The sequence below is a fragment of the Mastomys coucha genome, unplaced genomic scaffold, assembly GCF_008632895.1.
Source record: "Mastomys coucha isolate ucsf_1 unplaced genomic scaffold, UCSF_Mcou_1 pScaffold16, whole genome shotgun sequence".
Taxonomy (NCBI): Eukaryota; Metazoa; Chordata; class Mammalia; order Rodentia; family Muridae; genus Mastomys; species Mastomys coucha.
In genome coordinates this window covers 64,484,836-64,510,928 of record NW_022196898.1, presented here as the reverse complement: position 1 = coordinate 64,510,928, position 26,093 = coordinate 64,484,836, and the positions used below count along the sequence as shown (strand labels likewise).

General features: G+C 39.4%; 1 protein-coding gene across 2 annotated transcripts in view; it reads left to right on the top strand.

The window, feature by feature from the left end:
• Agl (amylo-alpha-1, 6-glucosidase, 4-alpha-glucanotransferase) overlaps nt 1-26,093 on the top strand; it is a 62,636-nt gene that overhangs the window by 17,020 nt on the left and 19,523 nt on the right. For both annotated transcript variants that reach the window (XM_031375281.1, XM_031375282.1), the window contains exons 4-24: nt 652-818; nt 1,838-2,041; nt 4,153-4,334; nt 4,483-4,594; nt 5,489-5,612; nt 6,063-6,165; nt 6,256-6,353; nt 7,697-7,836; nt 8,257-8,444; nt 10,239-10,362; nt 11,231-11,394; nt 11,810-11,911; nt 12,008-12,163; nt 12,266-12,416; nt 14,320-14,444; nt 14,533-14,645; nt 14,943-15,077; nt 16,985-17,115; nt 22,207-22,343; nt 22,580-22,713; nt 23,970-24,145. In XM_031375281.1, coding sequence (XP_031231141.1) covers nt 652-818; nt 1,838-2,041; nt 4,153-4,334; nt 4,483-4,594; nt 5,489-5,612; nt 6,063-6,165; nt 6,256-6,353; nt 7,697-7,836; nt 8,257-8,444; nt 10,239-10,362; nt 11,231-11,394; nt 11,810-11,911; nt 12,008-12,163; nt 12,266-12,416; nt 14,320-14,444; nt 14,533-14,645; nt 14,943-15,077; nt 16,985-17,115; nt 22,207-22,343; nt 22,580-22,713; nt 23,970-24,145 — 2,966 coding nt within the window. The remainder of the gene's footprint in view (nt 1-651; nt 819-1,837; nt 2,042-4,152; nt 4,335-4,482; nt 4,595-5,488; nt 5,613-6,062; nt 6,166-6,255; nt 6,354-7,696; nt 7,837-8,256; nt 8,445-10,238; nt 10,363-11,230; nt 11,395-11,809; nt 11,912-12,007; nt 12,164-12,265; nt 12,417-14,319; nt 14,445-14,532; nt 14,646-14,942; nt 15,078-16,984; nt 17,116-22,206; nt 22,344-22,579; nt 22,714-23,969; nt 24,146-26,093) is intronic.

Sequence of the window (26,093 nt, the reverse complement as noted above, 5' to 3'; positions counted from 1 at the left end):
GACATACCCACACACTGACATACCCACACTCTGACATACCCACACACTGACATACCCACACACTGACAGACATGAACACATGAAAGGAAGGAAGAGAAAGAGAGAAAGAGGGAGGGCTGGAGAGATGGCTGAGTAGTTAAGAGCACTGACTGCTCTTCCAGAGGTCCTGAGTTCAATTCCCAGCATCCACATGGTGGCTCTTAACCATTTGTAATGGGATCTGATGCCCTTTTCTGGTGCGTCTGAAGACAGTTACAGTATACTAATATACATAAAAAATAGATAGAAAGAAAGAAAGGAAGAAAGAAAGGAAGAAAGGAAGAAGGAAAGAAAAAAGAAAATACCCGTTATGTTGTTTTATTACAACCTTGTAAAATGATCTCAATATACTTAGACATAAACATATTCTAGTCATACGTGGTGGCACGTGCCTGTATTCCTTCCCTGGGTAGACAGAAGCCAGAAGATCTGGACTTCAGGATCTTCTTCAGCTATATAGTAAATTTGAGGTAGCCTGGGCTACATGACACCCTGGATGAAAGGGAGGGAGGGAGGGGTTTAAGTCCACAATTAACCTTTGAGAAATAATCAGAAAAAAAATAATGATTTTTTTCCCCTCTAATTAAGAATGTTTGGTTTCTTTTTCCTTAGACAGGAGAAAAGTGGCGGAGGTTACATAGTTGTGGACCCTGTTTTACACATTGGAGCTGATAACCACGTGTTACCCCTGGACTGTGTTACTCTCCAGACGTTCTTAGCAAAGTGTTTAGGACCCTTTGATGAGTGGGAAAGCCGACTAAGGGTGGCGAAGGAATCAGGTAGTGTTATTTGCTTTCTTTTTCTTTTCTTTGTTTGAAAACTAACCTGCTAGGCAGTGGTGGCACATGCCTTTAATCCCAGCACTTGGGAGACAGAGGCCGGTGGATTTATGAGTTCGAGGCCAGCCTGGTCTACAGAGTGAGTTCTAGGACAGCCAAGAGTACACAGAGAAACCCTGTCTCGGAAAAAAAAAAAAGAAAACTAACCATAGTCGCTGTGACACACCTCTGTAAGGCTTTTTTTCTCCTTTTAATCTTGCTCACTAGTGTACTAATAAAAAGAAAATCTATAACATCCACAAATACCAGGTTATATGGGTCAGATTAACAAAGGGAACACTTGTTCATAAAATAAAATGATTATTATTTGTAAGATTTTATTTAGCACCTGAAAGTTAGTAATAAATTTTTAAAGGAAAATGAATAAAAATATGAAGGAAAATGTGTCATTATATATAATTTTAATTAGCCACTATTGGTTAACCATTTTCTGTCTAAAAGGCACACATGCTGCTGGACATGCCAGGAGTAAAATGAAGCGAGGTTGTGTTTTCCTCTGAAGTAAGGGTAACCTCCTGTCAGTGTCCAGAATGTCCAGGTTAACATTCTGCTTTCAAGCTAAATATTGTATAAAGAAGGGAATGAAAGCCCAGTGGTGTAGTTATGATGAATGCAAGTCCCGTGGGACGACATTTAAAGCATTACACCTGGGTAGTGTGCTTTGTACAAACTGCTCTGTGCTATCAGCACAGTTCTGCTTCCCTAAGGCTGTGGTGACAGTAACCGCGGCCATCATGCCATTCCCCGCTTCTCGTAGACGAGGACAATGAGTGCCTGAAGATTTGCTGGCAATCTTTTCTATAAATCTAGGATTTGAACCCTATCATGGGCTCCTTTTCCACTGGCATGACATCTTACTGTTGATAAGTACCCAAGAAAGCTCATGTTTACACTTTTCTCAGCTTCAGGTCGATCTGCTTGCTTTTTCATACAGCGGTCTGTTGTTTTCTCATTTGTAGGTTACAACATGATTCACTTCACCCCACTGCAGACTCTTGGACTGTCCAGGTCATGCTATTCCCTTGCCAATCAGTTAGAATTGAATCCTGACTTCTCAAGGCCTGATAAAAGATATACCTGGAATGATGTTGGGCAGCTAGTGGAGAAGCTGAAAAGGGAGTGGAATATTCTTTGTATTACCGATGTTGTCTACAATCATACTGGTATATGCTTCAGTGATTTCAGCGTGAATATTAAATTCTTATTATTTTATTTCTTAATATTTTCATTTCACTTTACATTATTACTGTTAGAAGTAGTAGTATTTTGCAGTGTGAGTAGTTGATTACTGGACTTCATAATTCTAAACTAAGCAAGCTGCCTGCCTCTTATCCATGTCCCTGGTCCTTTATGTAACATTCATTCTAAAGATCAAAAAGACAATTAAGAGTCCTTCAGTGTTAAAACAACATTTTATGCAGTAAAACCTTTTATTTCCAAGGAGTGTTAGGTGAGCATAGAGTCAACATGAAAGTACTTGGATGCTTGTAAAAGTGGGAGGATTCATAAGAGAGACGTAAGTCATATGTTTCCCCCTAAATGCCAGCAGGGAGATTCTGTACAGCAGGACTCTGTTCACATTTTAAAATGTGATGCTCAACATGGTGGGAATGGCAATAATTCCAACAGGAAGGCAGAGGCAGGAGGATTACTGTGAGTTCGAGACAAGGCTGAGCTACATTCTGAGTTGCAGACCAGAAGAGCTGTGTTATGAGACTCTATCCCCAGAATCCAAATAATAATAATAACAATGACAATTTCCATCATTGGAGAGAATATTATTCTTAAATCTTTTACATAATAAAAGAGTGAACTGCAACATTAGATTGTTTGGGATCCCAAATAGAATTCTATAAATGTGTCACGTTTTCCTGACAGTGATCCTCTGAGGAGATAAGTGTTTTCCTTGCCTGTCAGAGCAGCTGGCTTCATGAGGCCTGGGCCATGGCCTTCCACTTTAACCCCATGTACCTTACAAGGATCCAGTGTGTGAGTTGCAATGTGGGAAGCCCGGCAACCACTGCTTTACATAGGGCAACAATGGGAGTTCTGTGGCGTGGAGTCTAAGGACATGTAGCTGTTTCATAAAGTCTTTCCTAAGTAGCCATAGAAATTGGGAAGTTATTCAAAAGCATATGCATATAGTTCATCATTATTGGTAATAATGTCTAATAGAAATGGCAAAGAAAATTGGATTTTTAAAAGATAAATTCCAAAATGTGATGTTTCTGCATGAAATTTGGAACCAGGCTTCAAAGTTTATAGTGAAAACTTTGTATTTCAGTAACTCCATATTCACCACTTGAAAACTGGCAGTATTAAATGATTTAGACATCCATGATATTCACATCAAATTAGCAGACCACATATGGACACATAGCTATCAATGGTTAAGAGTCAGAATACTGCTTAGGCAGTGGCTCATTAAGACACTTAATAAGAAATTGGATGTATCCCTTTCAGATTCCAGATTAGAGTTAGCTCAGCCATGAAGGGGAGCTGGGTTCTTTCTTCTGGGTCACTCTGTCATCTCCAACAGTTTGCTTCCAGTGTTTGCTCAGATATGGCTGCTCTGCCTCCAATTGTCATACTTAGTGAAAATGGGAAGTCATGTCTTCAAAGACACAATCTCATGTTTATGTTACTTCTGTTCACATTGCATCAGATAGGAGTTTGTCTTTTATCACACCTAGATACATGGGAAACTTGGGTTGGTGTTAGGTTCTGGGACTTTTTGTATTTTGGTTTTGGTTTTTGTTTTTGACATAGGGTCTCACTTTGTAGCCCAAGTTGGCCTGGAAACCTCTTTGTAGACTAGGCTAAGTTTAAGATTTGGCTAAGCCTTAAGCTTTTAATAACCCTGCTTGCGCTCCCAAGTGCTGGGGTTATAAAAACAAACCACCAAGCCGAGTGGTGGTGGTACATGCATTTAATCCCAGCACTCAGGTGGCAGAGGCCAATCCCTGTGAGTTTGAGGCTAGCCTGGTCTACAGAATGAGATCCAGTACAGGGCTACACCGAGAAACCCTGTTTCAAAAACAACACGATAAGAAAGTAAATAAACAAATAAATAAATGCTGTCATGCCTTGCCTGCTTTAATTTTTATTACGAGATCTGTGTTCCTGATGTATCTATCCCATCTTCACCCAAGGGCTTATTTATTGCAGGTACAACTAAACATTAAATAAGTTACTAAATGAACAGTAGAGTAGAAAGAATGGTGACTGTAAAGTCCAGCCTAAGTACAAAATATGTTTTTCCCTTTCCTTTAAGCTACTAATAGTAAGTGGATCCATGAACATCCGGAATCTGCGTACAATCTTGTAAATTCTCCACACTTGAAGCCTGCCTGGGTCCTAGATAGAGCACTCTGGCATTTGTCCTGTGACGTTGCAGATGGGAAGTTCAGAGAAAAAGGAGTCCCTGCTTTGATTGAAAACGATCAGCACATGAATGTGAGTGTGTACAGAAGAGCACTCCCCAACCCCCCCCCCAGAGCAAATTAAATATATACACGTGAAAATGTGTAGAGTATGGCTTAATAACGGAGAAGACATTGGGCCAAATACATTTTATGTTGTTTTAAATCTTGAAATTTTTCAGTGCATTCGGAAAATAATTTGGGAGGACATTTTCCCAAGGATTCAACTCTGGGAGTTTTTCCAAGTAGATGTTCACAAAGCAGTTGAACAATTTAGAAGACTGCTCACTCAAGGTAACAGCTTTACACTAGATCGTCCTCTCACTCTCTAAGAAATTTAAAGTTACTCTTAAAGGGATGACTCTTTCTCTCTAGTTAGCATCATTGTTAAATCTTGATTGCATCATATTTGTACTTGTTTACACTACAAAACTCCAATTTTTCTTGGCATAGTGATACATGCCTTTAATTTCAGCACTTGGGAGGGAAAAGCACATTTATATGTACATATAGCAAATTCCTCTTTCTCAAATCTTAAAATTATTAATTAGTAGTTTCTTATGTTTCTTTTCAAATGTTTAAAGGAAAGTCAAATTTATCAGTAGTTTCATAAAACTTTCTCTATAATGTATATATATGTCTGTGTTAATATCTGTTTAATACATAAAATAAGACTAGAGACTAAATCATGTTTGATTTTTTCATTTATTTTTTATTTATTTTTTTATTTTCCATTCCACCACCACCCCCTAATTTTTTTGTTGACAGTATGAATTTTTTATTTTGTTTGACTATTCCTCTTCACCCCAGCTATGCAGAGTGTGGCTTCTAAAGTGTCTTACTTCACTGTGATTTAGACAGACCACCTCCAGTGTTTTTATCTTTCACTCATTAGAACACAGGTTGAAGCAGTTGTGCATGCTAGAGACCTTTGAGGCAGCAGGATTTGGTGGTGACCAGCAAAGCTGAACTGCAGGATTCCTGGGTTTTTCTCTTTTAACAGTTAGTCTCTCTTCTTATGTGCAATCCTGAATATGGAGGGAGTAAGTAAGTAGGGTGGGGAAGGGGGAAAGATAGCTTTTCACATCCTTTCCATGAATAGCTATATACTAAAAAATCGAAAAAGTAAACAGTTATAATCTGTTATCGATACTTACATTTAAAATAACTCATTCTCTTTTCTTTCAGAAAACAGAAGAGTAACTAAGTTTGAACCAAAAGAACATCTTACAATTATTCAGGACCCTGAGTACAGGCGGCTAGGCTGTGCTGTAGATATGAACATCGCTCTGGCGACTTTTATACCACACGAGTATGTTATGCTTTTGCCCTGTAATGTACTCATAAATGTTGATGCTGACAACTTGAAATTGAACCTCAGAACCCCACAGTGAAAGGAGAGCATCCACTCTCAAAAGTTTGCTTTGACTTCCACTCACATTGTGGCGTGTGTACACCCACACACACAAAATCCCTTTCTTACACACATAATAATTAATTATATAAGTAAACAAATAAGTAAATGTAAAAACTTTTTAAAATAAAATTAGTAACCTGTCATTTCAACACCTGACCTTTTTCTACATTCTCTGTCAGTCCATCCTGCTAAACATGTATCTAAAATCCTTTACAGCTGAAAAAGCTCCCCAGTTGTAGCTCAGATCCCGATGACAGCACTTGAGATGTTTGTGACACCTGGAAATGTTTTGTGTGTGTGGGTTTTATGAAAGCACCGATGTTTGTTTTGCTCCTTCTGTGCTAGCAATGGGCCAGCTGCAATCGAAGAGTGCTGTAATTGGTTCCGTAAGAGACTCGAGGAGTTAAATTCAGAGAAGCACCACCTCATCAACTGTCATCAGGAACAGGTCCACCGAGTTTTGAATTGCTGCTTTTCCTTTTTTTGAGTTTGAGTGCCTGTTGTCATTGGCGTTTTAACATGACTCAATGTTTTCTAGGCAGTTAATTGTCTTTTGGGAAACGTGTTTTATGAACGCCTGGCAGGCCATGGCCCTAAACTAGGACCTGTCACCAGGAAGCATCCTTTAGTTACCAGGTACTCATTCTGTTTTTAAAATGTCCTCTTGCCAACAGGTAAAAGCTGAGAATATTTAACTTTTCAGCTTAACCTACATGTTTCTTTTAAGGTATGACTTCAATACACTATATTGAAGTAGAAATTTTGATTCAGAAATAAACTTAATACTGATTAATTTTGATAGGAGAATGTTTAATTAGAAAAACTATCACCAGTTTGTTTACATTGATATTTCTGGAGGAATGCATATTTATTGTCTGTTCTCTGTTGCTAAGAGAGAATACCAGAGATTGGGTAATTTATAAAGAGAGAGCGTTTAATTTAGTTGAAGGTCCACAGCCCATGACATCCAAGAACATGGCACTGTATCTGCTCTGCTCATCTTCCAGCCAGGGCTTTGGGCTGTCTCAGCTCGTGGCAGGTGAAGAACAGGTGAGAGCAAATGGAAGAGAAAGCACAGGCAGCATCTGAAAATCCATCTCAGAACTATGCCAGGTCCCCTAGAGCAAGAACTCACACAGAGGAGATGTTCATCCACTCACCAGGGTATCCCGCCCCTACCCAGGCACCTGTCACTGGGCTCCATCTCCCAACACTACCACATTAAGGAATTAAGACTCCACACCTGCTGTGGTGGCTGTAATCCCAGCCATAAAGAGGCAGAGATAGGAGGAGTCCAAGTTTGAGGTCAGCCTGTGCTACAAAGTAACACTGAGTCTAAAGAAAGGAGGCGGGGAGGCATTAATGTTCCAGTAGATGAACTTTTGAGGATGCTTGTAAGAATAACACTTGGCAGTAGTAAATTCCATGTTAGTCGGGGAGAGCAAGCACCTACCTAGCTCCTTACATAGAAACATGCTGCAGAGGAGCATAGAGAGCACTTGCTGATCTTGCAGAGGACCTGCGTGTGGTTTCTACCTTCTCCATGGCAGCTCACAGCCATCCATAACTCTAGTTCAAGGGGTGCATTGACTCCTTTGTCCTCTATGGGCACCAAACATATACACAGGACACTTAATACATTCAGGTAAAACATTCAATCACATAACATAAAATTCATATATCTTTTCTAATTATCCAGCATATGTTGGGCAAGTAGAGGTTAGAAAGGCCTCAATAGTTTCCCTAAAGTGTTATCAAGTTGTGAAGGTTATTTTAAATGTTAGCCAATTTTCAAATCCTACTGATTTATTCAAAAAGTCCACGGGTGATTTTTGCTTTCTGTGAAGTTTGTATTATATAAATTGGGCCAAACTAATTTTATGTATTCTACTCATCAGGGAACTTGTAATGTTTCTATTTCACATTGTCTTCAAGGAGTTTCTGTGTGTGTGGACCTTGTCTTAATTCTGTCTCCCCAGGTATTTTACTTTCCCCTTTGAGGAAATGACCTTATCCACAGAAGAATCCATGATCCACCTCCCAGATAAAGCTTGTTTTCTGATGGCACACAATGGGTGGGTGATGGGCGATGACCCACTTCGGAACTTTGCTGAGCCAGGTGCCTGATTCTTCGCTTCTCCGTAGATAGGGAAACAAGAGCTTGTGGGAGGCCGCTTTAGATGTAATTTTAGTCAGGAGGCTGGAGAAATGGCTCAGCAGTTTGGAGCACTGATTGATTTTCCAGAGAACATGCGTTCAGTTGCCAGCATCCACAGGGTGGCTCATAGCCATCTGTAACTCCAGTTCCAGGGAATCAAACACCCACTTCTGGCCTCTGAGGGCATCAAGAACACACACGGTACACAGACATACATGCAGGCAGAACACCCATGCACCTAAAATAAAATCATAATTTTAAAAAGTTTAGCCCTATATCACTTGTGGAAAGAAAACAGCAGAGTTTAGAAGCAGCGCTGTTTCCTTGAGGGTTGCCGTCATTCTGTTTCGCGCACCACTGAATGCAGCCCTTCTTTAACAGGATCGGATGTTTATCTAAGGAGAGAACTCATTTGCTGGGGTGACAGCGTTAAGTTGCGCTATGGGACTAAACCCGAGGACTGCCCTTATCTGTGGGCACACATGAAGAAATACACTGAGATAACTGCCACTCACTTCCAGGGAGTGCGTCTGGACAACTGCCACTCCACACCTCTCCACGTGGCTGAGGTACGGACCCCTCTGTTGACAAAGAAAGGCAGTGACACCTGTAGCCTCCAAAGTCCCTGCCATGCAGTCTAGTCTGCTGGCTGCACACTGCTGTGGATTTGGTAGGAACATTGACACATATGACAGCTTGTCTAATTCTAACAACCTCCTGATACAACTGCTATAGAATACTAGGCTGTCAAGTGTTTAATAAGTTAGTTTTTTAATTTAGAAAAAAGATCATATTTGTATGTAACAGCATGCATAATAACTGTTTATTGGTAATATGTAAAATGCTAAATGGTCTTTTAGGCTGTTTCCAATATAGATTGTAAGCAGTGTGAAGTTGAATGGCTTCTTTACACAGTGTAGTGATGATTCAATTCCAGCTCTCTTTTCACTTTAGGGGTACTTAGAGCAGTGCACACTTTAGGACTGTTGTGTTCTACACTCAGCTACAACCCTAGCCCTTACAGTGAATAGTCATACTCTAATACACTGGCTAATATCCTGAGGCTAGTTTGAACCTCACTGATTTTTAATCAGTCATCTTTAGAAACATATGTATAAGCTAACCGTAATCCATCCTTTGAGCTTTTAAATAATGTCAGTATTGCTACATTTTCCTTACCTAATATAACTTCCTAAAAACACATCATCTTATCCTAGTTGTAAGATCTTTGGTAGTTTTTAAGTGACGATTTATGAAAATATGTGCTGATAGGCCCAGTTTAGTGGCTCAAGACTTTAATCCCAGCACTTAGGAGGCAGAGGCAGATGAACTCTGTGAGTTTAGGCCAGCCTGATCTATAGTGAGTTCCATGAACAGACATACATGGGTGACATAGTGATAGTGATACCCTATCTGAAAACAAAACAAAAAAGGTGCCATATATATATATATATATATATATATATATATATATATATATCATCAGCTTCTATAATTTATGTCCTGTGTGTGTTGTGTGTGTGTTATTCCATATGGTTTTAATTTGGAGATATTTGATAGAAAACCTTAGCTAAGCTGGGAGAACATTATTTACCTTCAATAATAAGCAGAGGGTCTTTTTCAATTGTGCTTTTGACAATAGTAAAAAAGTCATTTATAACATTGTTATAACATTATAGAAAATTAAATTTTAAACAGCAAAGTCCTCTAGAATTCTACTTCTTAGCTGATAAAAATTATAGGCATTTTACTAACCTATGTGTAAGAATTCCTTCTAGAATAGAATTGGAAACAATCTGATTATTAGACACGATTTTCTGTTTCTCTGGTAAATCATTAACACCAATGTTACACCTGCATTACACACACACACACACAAATGGGAAGGCGCTGGCATTTGTTGTCATCTGCAGGATCAAGTTTAGCCTAACCTTTACTAATTAATTCATCAGCATATATAGTTATCAGCTCTGACTTAATTAGCCACCCAGAGATTAGTAGTCTTATTAGAGCCACTAAAAACAAATAAAAATCCGGGAGAAGACTGGCAGAACTGCAGTGTTACTGGCTGTATTTGTGATGGCACTAACTTTTCTTTTTCCTTTTTTCTTCCCCTCTGTCCCTATGTCTTCAAAATCTAATGTCCCTTTCCACTGATGTTCTCTGTACACCCTCTGGTCCTCCACGTGTGCTGATCTCTTTCATGTTCTCGTACACGTGCACATCAAACTTTGTTTGGAACTTCCTTTTACATCTCTCCTGTTTTGTACCTATCTTATGCCAAATCCACCTAGTCTTGTCCCCTCTTCCCTCTCTATCTTGCTCTCTTCTTTCTTTTACATCTGTGACCATACTTTTTGCAGTACATGCTGGATGCTGCTAGGAAATTGCAGCCCAATCTTTATGTAGTGGCTGAGCTGTTCACAGGAAGCGAAGAGCTGGACAATATCTTCGTTACTAGACTGGGCATCAGTTCCTTAATAAGAGGTAGGTTCGCTGAAGTCCATTTCCTATCTGAGATGTTTCACTTTTGTTTAAGTAGATTACAAGGCATTTAATAGCTTTATATGCAATACCTAATATAACTGAGTCCCCTTTTAACAGGTAAAATGTCTAATTTGTAGTATGATACTCATTTCAGATAGAAAGACCATTGAAGCCAGGTACGATGATTTACCCCTGTAATCTCACCACTTAGGAAGCTGAGTCAAGAGGATCATGTGTTTAAGGCCAGCCTTGGCTACATGAGTTTCAGGCTAGCCTAGAATACATTTTTTTTTTCGCCAGATCCTATCTCAGAAATAAAGGGTAAGAAAGCTAGTGTGATAATTCAGTGAGTAAAAGTGCGGGGGATCCAAGATCTGAGTTAAGTCCTCAGAACCCTCATGGTAGAAGAAGAGAGCTGGCTCCTGAGAGTTGTCCTCTGACGTCTACGCATGTGCTGGCACCTGTGCACCCAGTGTGGCCACAAAATTAAGTCATTCATTTTAAAGGGTGATTCGGGTGGGGGGGGTGAGTTACTGATTTTAAAAAGGCAACCATATGTGTTTATTTTGAAATCCACAAATCTGTTTTTAACTACTGTATAATGTAATCTTTAGGCATTTTTCCATAGAGTTGAATAATCAGCATCCCAGTGAACAGCTGTTGATCCTTTTTTCTACTCAAGTTGTTTCTTCAGTTAAGTAGTACTTAAGTGTTGCTCACTTGGACTTGGTGACCTTGGTTAATCACCTAACTCTCAACTTTTAATAATGTTGATATGCCTTGAATGTCAGTGATGATAAGAACTGGAACCTTCCCATGGGCATTTCTGAATATCAGGATTGTTAACCTGCGCTGTGCTGCTCTGCAGAGGCAATGAGCGCATATAACAGTCACGAAGAGGGCAGATTGGTCTACCGGTATGGAGGGGAACCTGTCGGATCCTTCGTTCAGCCCTGTTTGAGGCCCCTGATGCCTGCTATCGCGCATGCCCTGTTTATGGACATCACCCATGATAATGAGTGTCCAATTGTGGTAAGCATCAACGTTGTTTCTTGTGCTGACTTACTTTGCCAAATGTCCGATTCTTGATGGTAAGGGATTGAAGTACCTTGATTTTAAAATATTTCAAAACAAAAAATACAACCTTACATCTGTATCTGTACTTGTTCTTTTTTTTTTTTTTTTTTTTTTTTTTTTTTTTTTTTTTTTTTGGTTTTTCGAGACAGGGTTTCTCTGTGTAGCCCTGGCTGTCCTGGAACTCACTCTGTAGACCAGGGTGGCCTTGAACCCAGAAATCCACCTGCCTCTGCCTCCCAAGTGCTGGGATTAAAGGTGTGCACCACCACTGCCTGGATCTGTACTTGTTCTTTTGCTTCCCTATGCATTAGGGGTGTGGATTGTCACTTTGCATTTGAGGAAACGTAAACTTTGCTTTCTTCTTTTCTAGCACAGATCAGCCTATGACGCCCTTCCAAGTACCACAATTGTTTCCATGGCGTGTTGTGCTAGTGGAAGTACAAGAGGCTACGATGAGCTAGTGCCTCATCAGGTGCGTTTAATCTGCGAGACCAACACCACCAGTCTTCTTAGCCATGATTTCATTGTGATTAGCCTGCACACGTGACCGGGCCTTACCTCTCTTCAGATTTCAGTGGTAGCTGAGGAACGATTTTACACTAAGTGGAATCCTGGGGCATCGCCGTCAGATACAGGAGACGTTAATGTCCATAGTGGGATTATTGCAGCCAGATGTGCCATCAATAGGCTCCATCAAGAGCTTGGAGCCAAGGGTTTCATTCAAGTAAGAAATGAACATTTTAAAACTTCTCTCCAGACTTTTCCATTTCAAAGGATTTAAGCACCCTTTCCAAATGGGGCCCTAAGCTAGTGTCTCCTTCCTCAGGTGTATGTGGATCAAGTGGATGAAGACATAGTGGCAGTAACAAGGCACTCCCCAAGCATCCACCAGTCTGTTGTGGCTGTATCGAGAACTGCTTTTAGGAATCCCAAGACTTCGTTTTACAGCAAAGAAGTGCCTCAGATGTGCATCCCTGGTAATCTGAGACAAGCTCCAGTACAGTTAATAATGTGCTACATTAGCACATTGTCTCTGTATGTCATATAGAACACACTGGCATATAGAATACACGTGGTTGAGAAAAGAAGTTAGGATATGAGCACTTTCACTGCATAACAAAATCTAGACAAAAGTATTAGCAAGCATTAACATTGAGCTGTGAGATACTTTTGTTTGCATTTTAATATATTCCTTTTTAAAATATATTTAAAGATGTGTTTCCAAGCCAGACAGTGGTGGCTCACCCCTTTAATCCCAGCACTAGGGAGGCAGAGGCAGGCAGATTTCTGGGTTCAAGGCCAGCCTGGTCTACAGAGTGAGTTCCAGGACAGCCAGGGCTATACAGAGAAATTCTGAAATTCTGTCTTGAAAAACCAAAAAAAAAAAAAAAAAAAAATGAAGAAGATATACTTCCTTATACTATGGACAATCTGTGTATATATATTTCCATTTTTTCACATGCATAAATATATACTGTGTATGCATATTACCCATATGTGTGTTTTAAAAGGCAAATATTAGGACCATTCATAGTCCATCCTCATCTACCATCCTAGCCTTCCCTCAGTCTGGCAGTCAGCCACGTAGATATTTTCACTCTTCTCCAAGTAGTCTTCTTACCCACCTGTATATGAATGTTTGTAGTGTTTGAGGACTAAAGCTCTACCTCTTTACGAAGTCTGTAAGTGTAAACTCTCTCTTCTAAAGATTATGGCATTTGTAGTCTCTTTCTCCTTTGACGGTTATGTATCCCTGAGATTTTCCCCTACTGTTGGTTGATTTTTTTTTTCTAGATGTCTACATTTTACTTCCTATGGTAGATGGTGTAGTCTAACACAGCACAGACCTGTGCAAATAGGAGCTGCTTGTGAACTGAGTAACGAGTCTCAAACCTATCCTGTGTGTGTATGGATATGTGTATGTGTCTATGTGTGTGTGTATGTGCCTATCTGTATGTGTATATGTGTATATCTGTATGTGTATATGTGTCTATCTGTATGTGTATATGTGTGTTTGTATCTATCTGTATGTGTATATATGTATATCTGTATGTGTATATGTGTCTATCTGTATGTGTATATGTGTATATCTGTATGTGTATATGTATCTATCTGTATGTGTATATGTGTGTTTGTGTCTATCTGTATGTGTATATGTGTATATCTGTATGTGTATATGTGTCTATCTGTATGTGTATATGTGTATATCTGTATGTGTATATGTGTATATCTGTATGTGTATATGTGTGTTTGTGTATATCTGTATGTGTATATGTGTCTACCTGTATGTGTATATGTGTCTATCTGTATGTGTATAGTATGCCTATGTATATTTTTAAGGTGACAGGACCATAGTCATACAGGGCAGCCTGGAACCCACCAGGCTAGCCCTGGACTTACAGTTACTGTCCTGCCTCAGCCTCCTAAATTGTTAAAACTGCATTTTAATTGTTAAAACATGCCAAGCCCACATTCTGTATTTCTTGCTAATTGCTAAATATCATGCTTCAACTTTTAAAAATTGTCAAGCTAAAGAATTTTAGGGTTAAATAGTCATTACTTTAATTGTATAAATTTATGTTTAGTGATCTAGTCATGTCTTTTTGCTAATATTTATAGTTATTTTTTATTTATTTAGTATTTTTTGTAGTGAATATTAAGCCCAGTACATATGCCAAGCATACGTTATACCACTGGCCTACACACTCTTATAGAACTCGCTCACTGTGCAGTGTTAGCTGAGGTTTAGTGTTGAGCCTATCACCCTCAAACTAATTGTAATTCTATGTTTTGCTATATGAGTATTTGATTTTTAAAGACTCTATTATATTTTGAGTGAATATTAGAATCATTTTTGTTAAAATGTTTATATTTTCCTAGGCAAAATTGAAGAGGTAGTTCTGGAAGCTAGAACTGTTGAGAGGAATACAAAAACATATAAGAAAGATGAGAACTCAATCAATGGAATGCCAAACATCACGGTGGAACTTAGAGAACACATCCAGGTCTTTGGGATTCTCAGTTTTTACTGTGCTTAATATCTTAAGGACATTTAAGATACTTAATGAATGAATTTTCTATATTCTTTTCAAGCTTCATGAAAGTAAAATTGTCAAACAAGCTGGAATTGCCACAAAGGGTCCCAATGAATATATTCAGGAAATAGAATTTGAAAACCTATCTCCAGGAAGTGTTATTATATTCAGGTATGTTAATTAGAGTTTAGACTGTTGACTTTACTTATATTGAAAATAGTTTTGAGAGTGGTTGAGTGGCTAAGAGTCCTTCCTGATCTTGTAGGGGACCTAAATTCAGTTCCCAGAACCCATGTCATATGAGTCCCATATAACCAGTGTCTGATGTGCTCACCTGCTCTCTCTCGGCACCTGCACACATACAATTTATCATAGCCACTTAAAATACACTAGAGAAAACAGTTGGTATATCCTGTTAAGTTTGGATAACCTAAAATTTACCTATTTTTTTTAATCAACATTATTCAGAGTTAGTCTTGATCCACATGCTCAAGTTGCTGTTGGAATTCTTCGAAATCACCTGACCCAGTTCAGCTCTCACTTTAAATCCGGAAGCCTTGCTGTTGACAACTCAGATCCTATATTAAAAATCCCCTTCGCCTCGTAAGTATTCCGTATTTTACAGTTTTCCACTTTAACAAAATGATGAACTACACTGGAGAAAAGGATGCCTTCTCTCCTTGCTACGCAAAGTATGGTCCACAGTCCACTGCTGTCTCGTCAGCCCGTGTTAGCATTCACTCCATCACCTTATCATTTGCACGTGTGCTCACATGTGCACTTTTTTGTGATTATGTAGTCATTTCCATAGATCCTGGATATGCGCATGCCATCACATGCACATGCATGATCTTTCTAAGCCCTACAAGATGTAGTTGCTTACATTATACTGCTTACCACTTTATTTTAATGTCAACATATTATTGTATTATATACAGCTATGTCACAATAAATTTAGTAATTACCCACTTTGAGTCACCTAGAGTCCTTCTAATTACTCCCTGTTATGTATCTCAGTACCTTGGATTTTTTTTGTAAGTTTGTAAATATCCCTTTGATATGTGGTGCCACACAGTTCTAAAGAATATCCACTTTAGACCTCAGTTTAGCTTCAACACTGCCAGCATGATCTTGGCCAAGTTATTTAAATTTTCTTCTAGGTTCCTCATCTGGACAGTAGGGCCAATAGTAATACTTACTTCGTAAATGTTGTAAACATTAAACAGGATAACATGCCATTCCTGCCTCGCTTTCCCACCCATAACAGACATGACCACCTTCTGTCCCAACCAGTGGCAAAGGTGGGGGCATAGGTCTGTCTGTGCTGACATGCAGGCCTGGTCGGGGAGTTGATCCTACTCCTGCCAATCTCAGGACATAACTCCTGGGGTTTGGACCCACCTCGACCTCACTTTTGCTCCAGGACTGCTCCCCTCAGCTCCCCCAGCATCACAGTAACACATGCAAAACACGTGATTCATGCCTGTCACCTGATACCTACTTAGCATGTTGCAGTCACTGACACTAAGCTAAATTTCTCAAAATGAAATTTGGAGACTAGAGTGAATCACATATTTGAAGTTTTTAAATACATACTGTTAAGTAACCTCTGGAAAAACTGTGTAATGAGCAGTTCAGCTCTATGTAAGACTGAGTATGTATTGCTGTCATGTCATATTTAAGAGCATAAAGTATGCCGCACTCAGTAGGCAGAGGCAGGAGGATTCTGCAAGTTCCAGGCCAGCCAGGTTCTGTAACCTGTAAGCACAGAGTTTAGAGGATAGAGCAGGAGGATCTGAAGTTCAGACAATCACAGCCTAGAGACCTTCCAGCATACTCGTAGTGAATAAAATTGACCCAGAGCTGGAGACCTGGCTGAGCCCTTAAATGCACTTGCTGCTCTGGTAGAGGACCAGAATTCAGGTCTCAGTACCCATGTTGGGTGGCTAACAACTGCTTGGAATTCTAGTTTAAGTGAATCCAAAACCCACTTTGGGCCTCCATAGGCTTCTACATACATCCATGTACAAACACAAACACAGAGAAAAGTCTTTATTTTTAGCTGTCACTAGATTTTTTTTTTATTTAGTTTGAGTGACATTAGCTCTTATTTAATTTCCACCACATTTTGTTCCTTAATTATTACTTGTGATCTATTATGGTAGTATATGTTTACTTCAGTGGTGAGTTTTTGAACATATACGTACTGGTTATTTTTTTGTCAACTTGATACAGCTAAAGTCACCTGTTAAAGAGGGAGCCTCAGTTGAAGTATTTCTCAGAACAGGTTGGCCTGGGGACCAAGTATTCAAATATTTATGCCCCCGGGACCTGCCTCATTCAAAATAACACAGACCCCTGGTTGGCTCTGGTCAGAGTGTTTTATCATAGCAACAGAAAAGTACCTGAACCAAGCGTTTCGGAGACATTTAATATTATAATGCAGATTTTTCTTTTGCTTGTACTTAAAGAAAATGAAATGACAGTGTTATTTCTTTTCTAATTCTTAGCATTGCCTCTAAATTGACTTTGGCTGAGCTAAATCAGGTTCTTTACCGATGCGAATCGGAAGAGCAGGAAGATGGGGGAGGTTGCTATGACATACCAAACTGGTCGTCCCTTAAGTATGCAGGTCTTCAAGGTAGGTCTATGAGGATAAAGGCTTGTTGTTTATTTTCTTTAATAATAATCTTTATAGAAATAAAGAGTATAAGTTTAGATGTGACACCTGAGTTCAGATTATAACTTATGGCTTCTTGTTGGTTACATTAGTGAGTAGCATAACCTTTCTGAACCCGATTTCTGCCTCAATAGAATATGAATGATAGAACCAGGAATGTGGTAACACATATTTTACATTTTTTAGATTATTTTATTTGTGAGTGTGTTTTACTTGCATGTATGTATGCATGCATGTGCCTGCTTGTTACCCACAAAGGCCAGAAAAAGGTGTTCGATCCCCTGGAAGTGGAGTTTTGCCATGTAGGTACTGGGGACTGAACCTAAGCTTTCGCAAGAACACCAAGTGGTCTTAACCACTGAGCCATCGCTAGTGCACACCTGTAGTCCCAGTACTTGGGAGGCAGAGGTAGACGGATCTCTGTGAGCTCAATGTCCGCATGGTCTACATAATGAGACCCAGGCCAGCCAGAGCTATGTAGTGAATCCCTGTGTTAAATGAAACAAAACAAAAAAGTACTAATGATAGCCAGGCGTGGTGAAACAAGATTGTAAATCCCAACTACTAAGGACGCTAAAACAGAACAGGTGAAAATTTGAGGCCACCTAGAGAATAAGGGGGACCTTGTCTCAAGAGAAGAAAAATCTATAAGTAATATTATTTAACTAATTGAAATCACTCATGTAAAATAGTAAAAAGCAATGTGACAACCAGCCACATTCACTCAGTAAGTGCTCCCTAAAACTGCCAGTGTTAGGCGTTTTTGTTAATGCCATCTGTGTAAAGGCATTTTTATTTTGTTTTGTTTTGTTTTTTTTGTTTTTCGAGACAGGGTTTCTCTGTGTAGCCCTGGCTGTCCTGGAACTTACTCTGTAGACCAGGTTGGCCTCGAACTCAGAAATCCACCTGCCTCTGCCTCCCAAGTGCTGGGATTAAAGGCGTGCGCCACCACTGTCTGGCTATTTTGTTTTTTTCAAGACAGAGTTTCCTCTGTGTAGCCCTGGCTATCCTGACACTTGCTCTGTAGACCAGGCTGGACTTGAACTCACAGAGATCCTCCTGCTTCTATCTCTGAAGTGCTAGGATTAAAGATGTGCACCCCTACTAGCTGACCCTGTCTTGGTTTATTATGAATGTCCTTGACATTGAATTTTAGGCATGTTGTGCTGCTTTTAAAAAGTCAAATGAGACAAAGTTCTAAATAAAATATTTAAATGGAAACTTTTTGTTGCATATTTGGTTTATCCTATATAGTTAAAATAGATAGAGTGCTTATATATGAGCCTGATATAGAGATAGAGAAGTAGATCTTAATTTAGAATCCTCATATGAAAGAAAACATATAATACTGTCTATGTGAATCTAGCTTATTTCACTTAACATGATGCTTTCTGGTTCCATCTATTTTCCTGTAAAGGACATAATTGCACTCACTACAGTTGAATAAAGTTCCATTGTATGTATATTCCACACTCCATACCCTGGCTCTAGGGAACAGTGCTCCAGGACATGTGGAGGTGCGACATCTCTCTGGTGTGCTGACATAAGATTCTTTCCAGTATGAACCCAAAAGCTGTGTGTGTCTGAATCAGAAGGTAGCTCTAGTTTTAATATTTTTTTAGGAAGCTGCATGGTGATTTCCATATTAACTATGTCAGTTTACATTCCATTAATAGTAAGGAAAGGATTCCCTTCCCCCACACCCTTGCCAGCATTTGTTGTTTATTTCCCATTTTAAATTCGTTTTATTATTATTGTGTACTGTAAATGTGGGTACATGCATGTCTTTTACCCCCTGCTCCATTTCCCTGGGCCTGTTGTCTGTTTTCTTGATGACAGTCATTCAGACTGGGATGACATGGAATTTAAGTATAATTATAATTTGTGTTTCCTTCATTACTGAGTCTGAGCTTTCTGTAAGACCACCTTATGGGCTGGAGCAGTGGCTCAGTGGTTAAGAGCACTGGCTGTTTGTCCAGAAAACCTGGGTTCAATTCCCAGCAACCACATGGTGGTTTACAACTTCCAGGCCCAAGGGATCATATGCCTTCTTTTGGCCTCCGCAGGTACTACAAGAATATGATATATATATTTATATTCAAGGAAATATTCATAGACATAATATAAAAATGAAGTCCAAAATATTTTTTTGAAGATCACTCTATTTTTTTGTATCTTCTATCAAGCCTTTCTTATCTTTACTATTGTCTTTCGGAGACAGGATCTCACACGCCACACACTGGCCTCAGAGACACTATTTTGCTAAGGATAACCTTAAACTCTGATCTTCCTAAACCCACTCTTAAATGCTGGGGTTATGTGCATGTATGACCACACCAGCTTTATAGAGCCCTTTTTTTTTTCTTTTTAAGATTTATTTATTTTATGTATGTGAGTACACTGTCACTATCTTCAGACACACCCGAAGAGGGCATCGGATCTCATTACAGATGTTTGTGAGCCACCATGTGGTTGGTGGGAATTGAACTCAGGACTTCTGGAAGAACAGCCAGTGCTCTTAACCACTGAGCCATCTCTCCGGCCCCATATAAAGCCTTTCTTAATCATTGCTTGTCATAGTCTTTCATCCTCAGGCTGATACTTGTATTTGTTTACTATATTTTTTTATTTGATCTTTGACAAATAGTAACTTATTCTGGAAATTAGTATATTTTTTATGTGTGAATGTATCTACTATGGTTCAGAAACAGACTTTAGGGGCTGATCTTCCAAAGGACCCAGGTTAAATTCCCAGCATCCACATGGCAGTTCCCAACTGTACCTCCAAAAATCTAACATCCTCACAGAGACAGACATGCAGGCAAAAACACCAGTCATAAGATAAAAATAAAATAAATTATTAAAAAAAGAAAGAAACAGACTTTAAAAGGGTCTAGTGGTACATGTCTTTAGTGCCAGTTGGTGGATCTCTGTGAGTTCAAGGCTATCCCGTTGTACTTAGTGAGTTCCACAACAGCCAGAGCTATGGAGTCAGGCCCTGTCTCAAATCAAACAAACAAGCAAAAAAACATAACAGCAACTAAAGCAAAAAACAAGCAACCAAACTTTAAAAACCAGACTCCCTATACTAGCGAGCTGTACAACCTTGCAGTAAATAAGCTCTATAGTTCAGTTCTCTCACCATAATTATCTGCCACAGCGGATTGTGATTAGGATTAAAGCAGCTCAGGCTCACTTAGCCCTGGTTCAAAGTAAGCACTCAGAAGTCGTTTGCCAGGGCTGGAGAGATGGCCCAGGTTACGCACACTTAACTGCTCTCCTAGAGGATCTAGAGGTGGCTCAGAATTACCTGCAACTCCAGTTTCAGCTGACCTATGCCCTCTTCTGGCTTTCATGGGTACTGCATTCATATACCACATAAATAGAAGATACAGAGACACACATACACACAAATAAAAATAAATCCGTTTTATAAAAGAAGTGTTACCAATTTTAATCTAAAAAGCTCATTTCCTGTCCTTTTAATGTTTTTTTTACTAATTCTCTTATATGCTTCATGAAGTGATTTGACATTTTTTTTAATAAAACTCCCGTTGTCTGATTTGTTTTTTGTTTTGTTTTGTTTTGTTTTACTTTATTTCAGTCATTTTTTCCTCTCATAAGTTAACAGTTTGGGCAGTACAAACCATTTTTTAGCAGACTGTTAACAACCATATAAGTCAAACCCTACCTAAGCACATACTGACCTTTTCCTGCTGTGAGCACGATTGCATTCCCCACCTCTTACAATACTCTGTTTCTGCTAATTTGGAATCTAGGAACCTTTGTTATGGTTCTGCTCCAGACTCTCAACAGCGAGTTAGGATGTGCAGATCCTTGTGTTCCCTTTGACATGCTCCCACAGTTACCGCCCATTCTAAGACTAAGCACTTTCTATAAAGCAGCCAGCCAGGTCTGCCTCCTACACAAGCCCTGGCATCCCACTGGCACTGTGGGTTGTTTGCTGAAACACCTTTTCATTGTCATTTCTTAATTCAGCAGCAGCACCGGGGAGTGCTAAGCGATCCTTCCCTGAAAGGACTGGGGCAGGGATCATCTGTAACACATTATTTATGCAGTCTTGTCATCTTCTTTTGAAAGTTACATTTATCAAGAATTGTGAACTCTGTGAGAGAAAGAAATCCTGCATCTTAAATTCATTTTATAAAACTTTTCAAAACATGCTGCACACGTAAAAATCATTGAATTCTGACCAAATGAATTTACTTAAAATGAAGCCATACTGTCTTAAGGACATTTTACTGAAGGATGAAAGTATAGTCATTCTGTAACAGAATTTCAGAATCTGCTTTAGTGTGACTCTTGAGAAATATGCTTAACCAGTCATCATGTGCCCAATTGCTCACGTAGTGACCTTGTTTAGTTCTCAGTATTTCCTGTTATATTTCACAGGCTGCTTCTGAAGCAGGCTTCATTATCATCTACCACTGGTGGTCTTGCTTCCTCTTACACCAGTTTTGTGATTTCTTTAATTCCTCCCTAAATATTAATCTGCCTCTTGCTAACACAGAAATACTCAAGCATAACTGCTTGACACTTTAGGGTGAGAAATTATGCCAGTTGATTTTGAATGTTATAATATTAAATACAAATAAAGAAGAACAGTCACTGCTGGGCAGTGGTGGCACACACCTTTAATCCCAGCACTTGAGAGGCAGAGGCAGGCGGACTTCTGACTTCAAGGCCAGCCTGGTCTACAGAGTGAGTTCCAGGACAGCCAGGGCTACATAGAGAAACCCTGCCTCAAAAAAATAAAAAATAGAAAATAGAAAAAAGAACAGTCACAGAGGTCCTGGCTCTAGGGAAGCTTTGTATTGTTCTTGCGGCAGCAGATCCCTTCTTTGCAGCTGTTATGTCCTTGTTAAAGTAGACACCCTGATATTTTTCTCACTCAGCCACACTAAGTGTTGCTGTGAACTGCGTAGCCTTTGTGTCTGTCTGTATATATGTTCACCCCAAATCATTAGAGACTGGACATAAGCTGAGCAACATTTGACTCGGCCAACAGCTCAGTGATGTCTCACTTTTTAGGATTAATGTCCGTGTTGGCAGAAATAAGACCAAAGAATGACTTGGGGCATCCATTCTGTGAAAACTTGAGGTCCGGAGACTGGATGATCGACTATGTCAGCGGCCGGCTTATTTCGAGATCAGGAAGTATTGCTGAAGTACGTAGAATGTTGTTCTAGTGTGAACAGTCGAGGGGCATTAAGACTTAGGTGTCACCCTGTGGTAGATAAGTTACACTGAGCCATTTTCCTTTCTTGATCATGTTTCAGTTCTAAGGAGTGGTCATTGATTAAAGGATTACTGACAAGCAAAGCCACATATTTAGATTTAACTCTTAAAATATATCTAGCCTATAAACACACCAAATTAACTTTTCAAATTATTTCTGTAACAGGTTGGTAAATGGTTGCAGGCTATGTTCTTCTACCTGAAGCAGATCCCACGATACCTCATCCCGTGCTACTTTGATGCTATATTAATTGGTGCATATACCACTCTGCTGGATGTAGCATGGAAACAGATGTCAAGGTATAGATGGGCATAGTTGGGTGGAAGCTATAGAGAGTCATTTTGTACATGATTTTAAAAGACCAAAACCTTTGCAACTATCATAGACTCAGAGCTGAGAAACTTTTCAGGTGAACAGTAAGTTTATTAGCATCCTTTCATCTTGAACATACAAAACTAAAAGTAGAGTTTGGTTGGGGTTTGTTTTGTTTTGAGACAGGGTCTCATGTCCTGAAGACCCCAATTACACTGTGTAGGCAAGGGTGAGCTTATGCTTCTGATCCTCCTGCCTCCACTCCCAAATGCTGAGATTGCAAGTGTGTATCCACTTTATAAGGTGCTGAAGATCACACACACTGTCTTAGTCAGGGTTTCTATTCCTGCACAAACATGACCAAGAAGCAAGTTGGGGAGGAAAGGGTTTATTCAGCTGATTTCCACATTGCTGTTCATCACCAAAGGAAGTCAGGACTGGAACTCAAGCAGGTCAGGAAGCAGAAGCTGATGCAGAGGCCATGGAGAGATGTTCCTTACTGGCTTGCTTCCCCTGGCTTGCTCAGCCTGTTCTCTTATAGAACCCAAGACTTCCAGCCCAGGGATGGCACCACCCACAAGGGGCCCTATGCCCTTGATCACTAATTGAGAAAATGCCCCACAGCTGGATCTCATGGAGGCACTTCCCCAACTGAAGCTCCCTTCTCTGTGATAACTCCAGCCTGTGTCAAGTGGGCACACAAAACCAGCCAGTACACACACACACTGTGTACACATTTTAAAAGTTGATGGAGATGTTTGGGTGCCTAGCTCAGTAGAGCATCATTTGCCTAGCAAGCATAAGGCCTGGGTCCAGTCCTCAGCTAGGGGGTGGGGAGTAAGGGGTGAGGTTTAAATCTAGTTAACAAAGCCTATAAAATATGATATGGAGGGACTGGAGAGATGGCTCAGTGCTTAAGAGCACTGACTGTTCTCCCAGAGGTCATAAGTTCAATTCCCAGCAATCACATAGTGGCTCACAAACATCTGTAATGGGATCTGATGCCCACTTCTGGTGTGTCTGAAGAGAGCAACAGTGTACTCACATACATGGAATAAATAAATAAATCTTTAAAAAATATGATATGGAAAAACAAAATTATTTTGTATTATTTGTTTTTACTTATTCATTAACTTTTAAATGACATCCATAGAACTATTATAACATTTCTATAGAAAAATCAGTTGGCAAAAAGAATGCATGATAAGAGAACTCAAAGGGTCATGTTTCCATTTTGTTACAGCTTTGTTCAGAACGGTTCGACCTTTGTGAAGCACCTGTCACTGGGTTCTGTCCAGATGTGTGGAGTCGGGAAATGCCCTTGTCTGCCACTGCTTTCACCCTCGCTCCTGGATGTGCCCTGCAGGTTAAATGAGATCACAAAGGAGAAGGAGCAGTGCTGTGCCTCCTTGGCTGCAGGTGAGGGCGGAAGTCAGAGGTCAGGTGGTAACAGCTGTAATGCAACAAGGAAACCCCTTGAAAAAATGGGAGGGTTTTTGGTTTTCTTTTTTTTTGTTTTGTTTTTGTTTTGTTTTTTTGAGACAGGGTTTCTCTGTATAGCCCTGGCTGTCCTAGAACTCACTCTATAGACCAGGCTGGCCTCGAACTCTGAAATCCACCTGTCTCTGCCTCCCAAGTGCTGGGATTAAAGGTGTGCGCCTCCACTACTCAGCAGGAAAATGTTTCTTTAAACCAATATTATCCAAGATTTTTATGGCATTGCTTAGTAAGCTGCTTACTTAATAGCCTCTTACTCATAATAATAATTCTTACTATTTAACTGTAACTATGTATTAACCACTTATGTGTATTTTTACTTGTGGTTGAGTAATCCTATCATCCACAGGTATTTGTTAAATTCCACTTCTTGACATCTTAAATATCTTAAATCTAATTTAATACCATTTCCCCTGTATTTCTTCCCTGGTTTTTAAAAGTAAAGCAACATTGTATTATTAAGAAATTGCAAGTTAAGAAATACAGAACATGTGAAATGATTTTTTTTTTATCATAAGTCTTCATTGTTGTCAAACACTTTAAGCCATATTTACTGGCACCATCTTTTACAAGTAGGTCTCAAACATCCAAAGAATCAGAATATGCCTGAAGAAAGGCTTTTCTTCTTAATAAAGGTCTAGTGTGTTTTTAGAAAGCATCAAGTAGTTGAGGCTACTAAAGTTTAGAACTTCCCATTGCTTCTCAGGCTTTTCGTAAAGTGATGTACAATGTTTACAGCTTTCCAAATTACTGAAATATATAAGATAATACTAAGTAGTAGTATTATCTACTGGTTTCTTCTGCTAGGTTTAAGCTTTTAGTTTACATTGGTTCAAGTCAGATGAAAGACCTTGTGGTATCCAGCAGCACTGCTCTGTCTTAGGGCCGAGGGACAGAGTGGTGCCTAGTAAGTGCAGGTCCTCAGCATCACACACACACAAACTGTTTAACTAAGAAGAGGAATAAAATGAGAGGCCACTTTAATTCTCTAATTGTGTTTCAGGTTCTGACTGATGGTTCTGGTGGCCAGCATTCCCTAAGTGCAAGCAGGCACTCAGTAGATAGAACTGGGGCAGTGTGGGAAAAACTCAGGATTTAAAGTCTAACTTTTTTTTAAAGCCTATTACATAAACTGATAACTTCAACCTTGTAAATTGTGCACTGCCACTAGGATTCAGTTTCGTTTAAATTGATAGAAATACTTCTTTTTGTAGTACTATTGCAAAAAAATAAATGTAGTTAATGTTTATAATTGACAACATAGAAATTACCTGCTAAATACTTGACCTGTAAGTTGTAGACTCATAGAGGACAAAAGCAGGGAATATAACAATATAAATATAAACAGTTCTGCGCATCAGTGCTAAGGCTTCCCGCCTTACACTTTTTGTAGTTGATGTTGAGACAAGATCTTACTATGTAGCCCAGGCTCTCCCCAAACTTGACTTCTGTCTGTCTGCACTTCCTGTGACTTTGGATTAGGATTGTATGGTGGCACCCAGCTCACTTTCATGTTAGCATCAGTAAACTCTGGTATTTTAAGGCATGCTAATTCAAACTCACTCTGGAGTCTACACATTTTGCATGTAAGATGTTGAGTTACAGCACTGGAAAGAGCTGCTGACATTGCAGTCGGTGCTAAGAACAGCTTTCTAACCAGCAAGTAAGTTGCAGTGTGTCTGAGGGCATTTTGTACATCATTTTGGAAACAGTATAGGAAATAAATCTACTGGTGTCTTTAATTCTGTTTTACCTTACTTAGAATACTCAAGCTAGTAACACAGAAGTCTTTGATTTTATCCTCATAAGTTGTTTATATAAAAGCATAAGACTTGAAATTATTTCCTATATAACTATATATATATATATA